Source organism: Culex pipiens, chromosome 3 (assembly GCF_016801865.2).
Source record: "Culex pipiens pallens isolate TS chromosome 3, TS_CPP_V2, whole genome shotgun sequence".
NCBI lineage: Eukaryota > Metazoa > Arthropoda > Insecta > Diptera > Culicidae > Culex > Culex pipiens.
The window spans coordinates 48,913,365-48,925,778 of record NC_068939.1 but is presented as its reverse complement, the minus strand read 5'-3'; the positions used below and the strand labels follow the sequence as shown (position 1 = coordinate 48,925,778).

The 12,414-nt window shown below is 40.9% G+C and overlaps 1 protein-coding gene across 1 annotated transcript; it reads right to left on the bottom strand.

Moving 5' to 3' along the window:
* Positions 1-1,149: 1,149 nt before the first annotated feature.
* On the bottom strand, positions 1,150-9,601 carry LOC120428619 (aspartate--tRNA ligase, cytoplasmic). The gene is made up of 5 exons (XM_039593663.2): positions 9,405-9,601; positions 3,338-3,447; positions 2,294-3,279; positions 1,850-2,232; positions 1,150-1,782 (listed from the first exon to the last, which is right to left on the bottom strand). The coding sequence occupies exons 2-5, from the start codon at positions 3,419-3,421 to the stop codon at positions 1,619-1,621; spliced, it is 1,617 nt and encodes a 538-aa protein (XP_039449597.1). The 5' UTR covers positions 3,422-3,447; positions 9,405-9,601; the 3' UTR covers positions 1,150-1,618.
* Between the last annotated feature and the right edge of the window lie 2,813 nt (positions 9,602-12,414).

Here is a 12,414-nt window from a genome sequence, read left to right as displayed (position 1 = left end):
CAGTGTAGTCCATATCCATACCTACAACTTTGAAGACACCAAATCGATCAAAAAATTCCTTCAAAAGATACAGATTTTTTATTTTTCATAAATCATTTTTGTATGGACAGCTGCCAAATTTGTATGGAAAATTATATGGACAAACTAATGATGCAAAATGGCTTCTTTGGGCATACCGAAGGCACCGAAAAAGTTTCAGCCGGATTAAAAAATACAAAAATTAAAATTAAAGAAAAAATACCGATTCCGTAGAGAACTGCTCAGATAATAATATGTCTGTAACAAAAATCTGGGTGAAAAAGCTGTGGTTGATGTGCACCGTTAAACAGCCTTGAAAATGTGCTTAATATTATTATAAACGCGAGATATGCACTTCGCTGTTTTTCAATAGATCAGACTTTTATTTCCATAAACATTTTGAGGCTTTTTGAGCCGATTTTAAGGGGGAAAATATTCAGCTTATTGGGCCTCATTGAGAAAAGTGTGTATGTGTGTCCATTTCGAAAATGTATTTTTATCTTCCAGCTGAGAAAACTCTCTTTTAGCTTTCATTTTTATTTTTCACTTGAAAATCAATCAAATAGCTTAGATATGAAATTGAGAAAAATGATAACTGTAATTTTTTTTTTCTAAAAAAAATATCTAGAGTTTTTTTTTGAATGGGTCATATAAACATATGAAACACAATAGCTTATACTGTTGAGTTTTCGCGAAAAACTAGAACAAAGTACTGGATGTTGCAGGCTTTTCTGAAAAGGCACACGGTTTTGAACCAAACTGCATTAATAACTCAATAGCGATGGAAATGCATATGGGAAATTCATGCGATCATGGCAAATACGTTATTTATAACATTTAGGTAAATATACTAGTTATGATGATTTCATGGATTTTTACCAATAAGAACAGTAAAACATATGTATTTGTTTACGTTTTGTCGTTGCCAACCCTGAATGCTCCAAAAGGATAATAATTTCAAGTTCTGCGCATATTCGCCAATACCATTGAAGAGCGTGTAGTAAAAACGAGCAAAAAACACATTCACGAGAGAAAACAAAAACAGAGCGAAAGGACACGTGGTTGTGGAAACAGATGAGAGACAACAGACCAAAGTTGGATTTTTTTCGAAGAAATAAAATTCGCAGCATGCACGTTTTCAAAGTCGAATTTTCTCAGTTTTATTTGCATTTTTGTTTAAGTCACATATCTCTCGGGCTGTGCTCACTCTAGCAATTACGCACGCGTTCACCACACACACGCAGTTTTACCATGCTTTTCGCGCGAACTCCAGGTTCGACCTTTTTTTGTTCAAGTCTTGGACTTGATCGCTTGAAAAGGAAAATTAAACGAAACAAAAAAAAACTTCAAGTCTTCTCGTGTGATCTGTTTGACAAATTTTGATATTTCTTATGCGCTTTTTTTCTTCCAATTGTTGGGATTAAATTAAGTCTTTTTTGAAAGTGGTGGATTTTCGATTCCCTCGTTTTTTTTGTTCGTTTACACTGGTTCACAAATTTTGCCTAGTACGAGAAAGAAAACAGAAAAAAACACAACGGTCGAGAAATTTGGGGAATGAGCATGTTGAAACAAAAGAAAAACAAAATTGAGCCGCAGTCCCTTAGGGTGTGAGTCGTTTCGGGTCGCGCGGGAACATGGACGTTTTCCGGATGTTGTCCAGGCCCAGGTACAGCATCACGACGCGCTCCATGCCGATGCCGCCGCCGGCGTGCGGTGGACACCCGAACCGGAACGCCTCGATGTAGGCGGCGATCTTGGAGGTGTCTGCGGGGGGTTGAGCGATTTGTTAGTTTTTTTTTAAGTTTTTCTGTTGGGTGATGAGGAGTCTTACCGATTGCGTGATGCTTTGCCCGCTCGACCAGGTACTCCGGATCGTGGATACGTTGCGCGCCGGACAGAATTTCTTCGCCGCGCATAAACATGTCGTACGAGTTGGAGTACTTGGGGTTGGACGGGTCCGGCATGGTGTAGAAGGGTCGCACCGCCAGCGGGAACTTGTCCAGGATGTAGAAGTCGGTGTCGTACTTGGCCTTCACCAGCCGGCCGAGCAGCTTCTCGCTGGGCGTCGACAGATCCTCCTCGTCGTCCATGGTGACGCCGGCCTCGCGCAGCATCGCGACGGCCTGGGCAAACTCCAGCTTGAGCGGGGGTTCGAGGAATTTAAACGGTTCCACGTTGTACTGCTGACCGACGGCGGCGATTTCGCGGGCGTAGCTGAAGTGAAATAGTTACAGAGTTAGAAATTGAAATTACTTTTAAACTCAGTCGGTCTCACTTGTCGCGTAGTCCCTTGAAGATCTCCGTAAACGTATTGCCGATCGTGTCCAGCACCTCGTGGTAGTGATACTTGAAGGCCATCTCCAGATCCAGCCCCACAAACTCCGTCAGATGCCGGTGGGTGTTGGAGTCCTCCGCTCGGAAGACGGCACCCACGGTGAACACCTTGTCAAAGTCGGCCGCGATCGCCATCTGCTTGTACAGCTGTGGCGACTGAGCCAAGTACGCGGAATCTTTAAAGTAGCTCACGGTGAACACGTTCGCACCGCCCTCGCTCGCCGCCGAGATGATCTTCGGCGTGTGGATCTCGGTGAAGCCTTGCGCGGCCAGAATGTCACGGAACAGCTTGCACACGCCCGCCTCCAGCCGGAAGATGGCCTGGTTGGCGGGCGTTCTCAGATCCAGCACGCGGTTGTCCAGCCGAGTGTCCTGGTTGACGCGAATCTTGAGCGCTTCCGGATCGTCGGACTTTTCCGGCCGCGCAGCGTCCTCAATCTGCAGCGGCAGCTGGGCCTTGGCCGCCGAAACCAGGTAGAACTCGGTCGCGTGCAGTTCCAGCGTCTGCTCCGTGCAAGCTTCAATCTTCGCCGCCACCGGCACAACTCGAGCGCGCACGTCGACGATGCTCTCACGCGGCACACTCCCCGAAAACTTGACCATCTGCTTAGACACGGCCTTGTCGTTGACGGCCACCACACACTGCACGGTACTGCTCTGCTGGCGCAACACCAAAAAACACTGCTTGCCCTTGCTACGGGTCGTGTGGACGCGGCCACGAACCCACACCAGCGCGTCCTTCTCGCATCCGGACAGGTCGTGCACGGCCACAAAGGCACGGTCCGCATGCCGGCAGGTACTCTGGATCATCTTGGTCGCACCGTACAAACCCTCGGAATAGTCCTTGCCGGCGTCCTCACCACCCTCCGCCGAGACATTCTCCGTCTGGCCCTTTTCGGCAGCGGCGGCCGCTTTATGTTCCGCTTTCTAAAAAGAACCAAAAACATTAGTCCTCATCACACAGCATCGACCTCGAGGAACTCACCTTGGCTGCTTTCGCGGCGGCGGCTGCGGCCTTTTTCGCTGCCTTCTTGGACTCCTCCTTGAGCGCTGCTGCTTCCTCTACCATCGTTCTGTTTTGTGCTTTGACGAAACCTGCAATCGTAGAACTCGATTTAGAACTGTTCATGCTCACGGGGAGCGAGAGCTAAATTAAGCGAGTGCAGAGTGTGTATTTATTTCACTGCCACGGTCAGCGCGAGTAACGCGACGTTACGTGTGGGGGGAGGGTAGAGAGCATGGCGACGTCATCGGTCACGTTGTGAAATACACCCACGCGAAGAAAGAGGAGAAGAAAGCTGTTTACCACCCACAACACCCCCCACTTCTCTTTTGTCAGTTATGACGACAATCTGTTTGGAGATCCCTGGCATTTTTGGTCTTCCTCTCACTCTCTTCTTATTTGCTTCATTCAGAAGAAATGGCACAGTGAGACAGTTTGGCGCCGCGGGAAGGTCAATATTTGTAGCAGTTTTGAAAATGTTTATCGAACATGATGTACAGAGTTAAATCGGACATATTTTTGTTTTCTTTTCTTTTTTTTTGTTACCATTATGTGGTCTTTAAATACATCAAAAGTTCCAAGTCATAAACTACTTAAAAATAAATTGAAATTAATTGAAAAATAGTGCATTGAGGAGATTTTTATTGCACGTGAAAAAAATACTTGGAAGAGACATATTAATGAAAAAAAAACTAATTAAAACAGGTATTTCAAATTCGCAGAAGAGCAACAAAATTGTTTCAACAAAGTTTATTTAAACAACAAACAATTTAAAAAGTGCTTGCTCAACTTTCAAAAAATGTTATCCAAGAAATAGCTAAAAAATAAGCATACAACCTTCTAATGTCGATTTTGATTGTGAAAACTTCAAAACAGATGAGAATCTGTGAATCAAATTTAAAGGAAATTTTGTTATCTTCCCGAGCAAGGGTAAATTACAATGGGAATGCGTACACCTACCCCCTTTTCCATTACTAATACCCAAATTGGTATCATATTATTTTTTGAGGTTTTTCTGATATTGAAATATTACAAAAACTGTCGAAGTTCGGATACCAAAATTTGGTAATTTTAGGGTATTTCAATTTTTTACCTAATAGGGAAAATATACCCTGTCTAATCAAACAAAGATTAAAGCTCCAAAAATATTCTTAAGAGCGAGTTTTTCACCGATGTGAAACAGGTCGTATCGAGGTGCTCCGATTTGGATGAAACTTTCAGGGTTTGTTTGTCTATACATGAGATGAACTCATGCCAAATATGAGCCCTCTACGACAAAGGGAAGTGGGGGGAACGGCCTTTGAAGTTTGAGGTCCAAAAACATGAAAAATCTTAAAATTGCTTGCATTTCCGTAAAACTTCATCAATTCCAACTCTCTTAGATGCATCAATTCCAACTCTCTTTTGAAGCCCTTTAAAACGTGCTTTAGACATCCAGGATTGGTTTGACTTTTTCTCATAGCTTTTGCAAATTACTGTTAAAAATGGATTTTTTTAAACCTTAATAACTTTTCCCAACAGCCTCCAACACCCATACTCCCATAAGTCAAAAGTTAGGGAATTTCATGGACTATAAGCCTACGGTATTAACTTTTTGGCCAATTGCAGTTTTTCTCATAGTTTTACGATTTTTCTAGAACAAAAATTTTACAACGTTAGTTTTTCCCCTGTAGGCCTCCATAGCGGCACTTTTTGGTCTCAATTTTGACATATTCGGAATTCTCAGAAAATTTTACATTAGATTGAGGTGTTGGAATTTTGAATTTGATTGTAAAAAATGCTATTTAGAATTAATTAAAATATTATTTAGCATTTTGTCGGATTAAGGGTAAAACAAGTTTTCGCCTACTTGATACAGCATTTGACGTCTTGATCACAGGGTAAATAAGATCTATTTCTTTTTTCAAAAATGTTTTATTTAATTATTTTTTAAAGCAATATTACAACTCCAATACTTCTAATTTACGTGAAATTGTCCGAGGATTCCGAATATGACAAAATTGAGACCAAAAAGTGCCGTCTTCTCGGCATACAGGGCAAAAACTAACGTTGTAAAATGTTTGTTCTAGAAAAACCGTAAAACTATGAGCAAAACTGCAATTGGCCAAAAAGTTAATACCGTAGGCTTATAGTCCATGAAATTTTCTAACTTTTGACCTATGGGAGTATGGGTGTTGGAGGCTGTTGGGAAAAGTTATTAAGGTTTTAAAAAAATCCATTTTTAACAGTAATTTGCAAAAGCTATGAGAAAAAATCAAACCAATCCTGGATGTCTAAAGCACATTTTGAAGGGCTTCAAAAGACCATTCGAATGCATCTAAGAGAGTTGGAATTGATGGAGGTTTACGGAAATGCGAGCAATTTTAAGATTTTTCATATTTTTTGGACCTCAAACTTCAATGCCCGTTTTACCCCACTTCCCTTTGTCGTAGAGGGCTCATATTTGGCATGAGTTCATCTCATATATAGACAAACAAACGCTGAAAGTTTCATCCAAATCGGAGCACCTCGATACGACCTCTAGAACAAACCGAGCAGAATCTACAAATACTGCCTCTTAAGGCTATAAATTTACCAGCAACAGCACCGCCTCGAGTAAGCACGCAAATTTATGCCAATTACTGGCCAAAAAGATCAAATTTAATGCACTTTTGATCATAATTTAATTAAAAGGCACGTGCCTTATATTACATGAATAAATAAACAAATAATAATAATAATAATAATAATTTCTATTTTGCTAGACCATTTCTCATCATTTTGATGGCACACACATCCACACGCAAAACGAAGGCTGAAGAAAATCGAGCGAGAAGCGAAGGCAAATAAAGAACAAAGGGTGGCCACCAACACCACCAACATGCTGGTGCAGCGCCTGTTAGAGTGAGCAAGTGCTGCCAGGAAACTTTCGCTATGAATGCTTCTTTTCGTGAGTGTTCGCTTAAAATTTCATCAATTTTGGCAGCACTAAGCAGACCCAAAAGGGCACTGGAAGAAAAAAAGAACTAAGCTGAAAATAGAAAAATGGGCGTGGCCCAATGCACTCGACTGATTAGAATGCATTTTTGAAATAGTTTTTTTAAATGCTAGTAAAAGGAATAGCATAACCTTTAATAAAAGTGAAAATAAACAGAAATGTTCACAAAAAATTGCTTTACTCGTTGGTGTACTTGGTTTTAGTGAATTTCAAAGAACAATCTAGATTATCCAGCATCATTCAAACATGACCACTTAAACGAAACTATTGGCACTACGCCCCCCGGGGCATGGCCTTCCTCTAACGTGGGATTTCTGCTCCAGCGCCTCTGACGAGACAGGAGAAACCGGGACCGACGTTTTACTTCACCATCCGATAGAAGCTCAGTGGATAAGGCGGGAATCGAACCCGCGTCTCATAGCATCATCGGGATCGGCAGCCGAAGCCGCTACCCCTGCGCCACGAGACCCACATGACCACTTATTAGGCTTAAAATGGGCATATTTCCCCTATCTCTTAAACCTTGGGAAAATTAGGGCCAATTTTGACATGGTCATTTACTTTGCATCAAAATGACATTCCAAAACAGTTTATTTAAATAATTGATGTATCCTTTGAATGGCAGTGCGTGGCCGAATGGTTACGCTGTTCGCTTTGTAAGCGGATGATTCTGGGTTCGATTCCCATCTGCTGCAACCTTCCATCGGATGAGGAAGTAAAATGTCGGTCCCGGCCTTGGTTGTTAGGCCGTTAAGTCATTCCAGGTGTAGGAGTTGTCTCCATGCCAAAAGTACAAGCAACACACCAAACCAAGCCTATTCCGGTGGAATCGCTGGCGGCGGTTGGACTCGCAATCCAAAGGTCGTCAGTTCAAACACTGGGGTGGAAGGTTCCTTGGAGTAAAAAGAGGTTTGGGTTCTCTCCCCATTCAAGCCTTCGGACTCCTAGGTTCGAGCAGAAACTTGCAATAGAGACCACAAAAGACCCGGGGGTCGTTAATGTGGATGGTTTATTTTTTTTAATCCTTTGAATAAAAATTCAATTTTCCCAAAATCCGTATTTTTTTAACATTAGTCTTCAATGTAAAACCTATCTAAGTTTTGATAAAGTGCGCCGTTTTCGGGTGGGTGAGACTATGAAAACTTTAATTTTACTGTTTGTTTTTCTTTTATCACAGCCACCAGAGGTTCAGTTTTTTATGTTTTTAGACGAAATTTTAGGAAATTTTCTCTAAATATTTTTTTTCAGAAATGGTCACCCATGGGCACTATTTAAAAAAATCGAAAAACTGCAAATTTTAGGTAAATCAAATGGCCATATCTTGAAATAAATTGCAAATTAAAAACTCTAGTCTATCAAATTTGCGGGAAATAATTGTATTTTTCCCCAAAAAAAAACATAACTCGCTGGATGCGGGTTTCTTCCCCACAAATAAAAAAAAATCCTCCTTGAACTAATTTTTTTAGAACAGTCCTCATTAACATAAACCGCTGCCAAAGTTCAGAAAAGTTGAGACTAGGATGCCATGGGACTTTTTTTTAAAAAAAACCTCGCTCCACAAGCTGAATGTTGTTCCTTGAGCTATTTTATGACTCTGGACCAAAAAGCAAAATCGGTCAATATTTATCCATTAATACACATAAATAAATTTTGTATGTAAAAACGGAAAAACTATGAAAAACCCGATTGCCCTACTTCCTCCCAAATATTCCCAAATTTTTTACCAACTTTGGGCTCAAGTATCAAGGGGCTAATCTCAACCAATTTTGCTCAAAATTGGCACAAATGCTTGAACAACCCAAAAAAACATTTTCCGCGTGTGGAGCAGATGGTATTTTGTTTTGGGCACCCCCAATATGGAGACTTGTATGGGTGAACCAAGCACACAAAATTGCATCAAACATATTTCTATTTTTGGCCTGTGAGCAGTTTGGTCTTGATTTACAGTTTTCAAACAATAACTGTCTTAATGTAAAAAATGAAGGTACCTTAAAATGTAAACAGACAACCCTTATCTTCAATCTGTTTTGATCAAATTTATAGAATATTTGTCTTTGAAAACTACACATTTATAACATTTATATTTTAACACATTTTGTAGTTACGGATAAGCTTCTTCTGTAAGTACCATCATTTCCACAAGAAATAATTTTAAAATACATAGGGTAAGAACTACCATGTAAATTTACAAAAGAGCGTAACCTTTGTTGTGTTCAGCCTGTGTGTAAAGTGACGTACTTTCGAACTATCAAATACACTCAAACCCCGATGGTTTGACACCAACTGTTGTCAAACGTACGGGGTCACTTTTAAGTTTGACATCCTTTTTACACGAAGTTCACACACACTACCCAACGTTTGTTTTGATAGTGTTCGTAAGCGCCGTGACTTAGACCAACCAACGGGGTTCAAACTAAAAAAATGGCAGTGTAAATACCTAGATTGTTAATAATAATTTTTAGTCGTTATTTATTTACAATTCGTAATTTTTACCAAATAAATAAAATTATAATCAAAATTTATAAAAAGTTAGTTTAGAATACTATTTACAAAGTAAATTTTCATAAATAAGTTAAACGCCATAGAAAAACCTATTTTGTCCTAAATAATATTTTTTTCTGTACGTAGTGCCATCATAACCAGAAGCAAAAATCTCTTGTGACTTGTGACGTCCCTCTCCCGACGGTAGAGCGGCTGCTGCCCTTTTCGCCACCGGCACCCGGCGCTCGGCTTACATAACGGTTTGTTTGTATTGGTAGAGGGGGTTTGCACACCTCGAAATAAAACACCAGACATCGTCATCCCTCTTGCCAGCAGAAAAAAAAAATTAGAAAAGAAAAATGCATCAGCCAAAGCTGATTTCTTGAACATTGCATCATTTCAACAGATTTCAACTTTGGCCCCCAATTCGGCTTCTTATCAAAATAAAATTACCACACCACTAACAAGTCTTATCAGTTCAATTCGTAATAAGTATGGTTCCAAATTTATCAGCACGAGCTAGCCCCAAAAATTTCTTCCCCACCAGAGCATGCTTCTCCCCCAAGAAAAAATCCGGTTTTTCGCCCTCACCTGAATGAAAATTACAACCGCAAACGTCCTTCCGGGAACCGGGCTGCCTTGGTCACTGTGCTAACACTTCCGCCGGCGGGTTTTAGCGCATAATATTGTCACTTTATGCAAACTTTCGACCGGAATAGCCACGGGAAAATCGACTGTCTGCTGCAACTCTACACGTCGCGAGTTTCGAGGATGGATTGAAAATTGCACGTTCGTGACGCATTTGACAGCAGGGTGACAGTTTGGTTGTGCGCGAGTGGAATGCGGCAGGGGTGGGCATTATTTTAAGCTTGGTAGCGATTTAGGGAGCATTAGCATTAGCTTATACACTGAGCACAATGGCCAGTAAAAACATGTTTTACGGCAAACAAATCCGGAAAACTAACAACTGTCAAAATGCCGCGATTGGATTAGAGCAGAGCCTCGGCCCGAAACTTCAAACACGAACAAAAGCAGCGAACCGAAGATTGGCAATGACGTTTTGGAATTTTGACAGTTTGGAACGCATCACACAAAGAAAAATTACTCTAAATTTAAAAAGATCGTTCCTAGGATCGTTCGTTGGATTAAAAGTTCGCGTTGGTGAATATTCGTAGAAAGTTCAAACTTTTCAATTTAAAAGTTGGAAAGTTTTTGATACTACCATGCATTTATGGAACAAAATCGTTGTATTGGTAAAAGTATTTTACTTTTAATTGGAAAAGAACCCTTTTATGGCAAGAATACACAACATTTAGCACTACAGGGATAATTTCAGAATGTGCTTGATTTTTTACATTTATTTAAAAAAAAAAAATTAAACAGTATGTTAGAAAAACACTTTTTTTGTATTTGACGCTTCTCCACTAGCTTCTGCTTCATACGTTACGCCACCGGTCACTTCCGAATACCACAGGCTGGACGGTTCCGGATGGAGGCTTCGACGCGCGACAGCAGTGTAACACGATGGTCACGTTTCCGGCCTTAATCAGGACAGGATGAGTTGGCCATTGATTCGGGGAGTTCCCGATCCTGGAAGCGCATCCGGAACATGAAGTTGATGAGGCCCTCGATACTCACCGGTGCTGTAAACCGCCGGCACCGAGTGCAACATCTGCGCTGACCACCTCCGATTATGTAGCTTTTCGTCGTCCTCCTCTTCGTCGGAGGCCCCTCGTGAAAATAAACTTTCGCGTACTTGTCCAAAAACCGGAAGTTAATATTCTTCAACGCAATCTCGTTGTTCCCGCAACGCTTCGAAAGCGCCATCTCCTCGATGATCTCGCCCCAGTCCTCACGCGAATAGACCTTCAACCATCAATCCCGGGCCACCATCACCCAACACAACCGGTGCGAATCCACATTCCTACCTCTCATCCTACAAAAACAAACAAAATCAATCACAAACCCCACAAAATACCCTAGCTTCCTTCTTACGCATTCCAGCCGTGGAACAGCTGCAGTTCCTGCAGGAAGCTGGCCTTGTCCTTTTCGAGCACTCGACCTCGTCCCGCTCCTGCACCACCCTCCTTCGAAGGCGTTCCGCTGCTGCTGTTTGGCTCACGAAGGTTTCCGCGTCTGAGTCCTGGCTGCTGTCGCGGTCGGCTTTGCGTCCTAGTATTTGTTTACATTTGCGACTTAGGCGTCCACGGTTACAGGCTAGTATGCAGATCGGAAGTAAAGGGGTCAAGAAACAGCTTTACGAACAGCAGAACAAAGGAGAGGGAGCGTTTTCTTGGGGCTTTTCTTCACCCTCTCTGGCTTGCTTTCGCTGCCGTTGCTGCCCATTTGATTTTTTTCTTGACCGGTTCCTTCCGAAGTGCGTATACCGCTTACACGAGAACGTCAAAATGAAAGAAATTTTACAGTCGAATTAAAAGTAAAAACTTTTAAATCAGTGAGCAATGAGATTTTCAAAAACTGTAGCAGTAAAAGTTTTCATTTTCAAAACAGGAAAAAAACTTTTAATGTAGCAAATTTTAACAACTTTTTAATTCAAAAGTAAGTTACTTTTGCCATTACCGTAATATTTTTTTGTGTGGCATGAATTACCCCATTATCGGTTTCCCGCATGGGTGATGTGGAAATTGTTGCACATGGCTGAAGTTGGGAATTTTACAACTTATTTTAATTTATGCTAAATTTCAAAATTTAAACACGAATCTACAGCGAATCGATGTGAAAACTAAAGATACACTAAAGGCACGGTGGTTTGATGTGCAATCTTGTTCAGAATCTCGATAAAAGAGGTTTGAATCTCGGTTTGAATTGAAAAATAATAAAAACTAATTCTGGTCTAGAATTTAACGAAATTTTGTGTGTTTTGTAAGACTTTATGTTATTGCACAATGGTTATAGATTTTTTTTTACAAAAAAAAAATTCGGTTCTTCCACAAACAATCCCATGTTTGTAAACAAACGACGCCATATTGCCAATGTTGTTCGGTAGCTAATATCAGGCCATCGCCGGGGCCCTGGATTAGAGTATTAAGTAGATTATAATAGATTATATAGATCATATAGATTATTAAGTAGTTTGGAAAAAAATGATATTCCAGCACCTGTCGAATTATGCAATCCTACATAAGAGTGCATCCGTACTTTTCAGCAACAATAGTTACTTTTCTCCTATTAAAAAAACTCCAGAATCTTCTCTCTTCTTCTGACTGGCTCCTTTCCGTCTATAAAAAGGTCTATTCCTGTGCCCGCAGTAATGCAGAATTTCTGTAAGGGACCATCCATAAACCACGTGGACACTTTAGGGGAGAAGGGGGGGTTATGGGGATTGTCCACGCTCCATACAAAAAAGTTTTTTTTTGTATGGACAATTGTCCACGAGGGGGGGGGGGGGTACATTGGGTCCTAAAATTACGCCTAAATTTTTGATATTATTATTCACAGTGATAAAGCTAATTTTTCTGAGCACAAGAACCCTTTGTACGACCATAAAGGATTTAAAATAGATTTTTAAATCAATTTTCAAAAATTAACTTTGCTGCCCTTCTTTACAGAAAAGGTCTTTCTTGACAACTCGTTCCAAGGG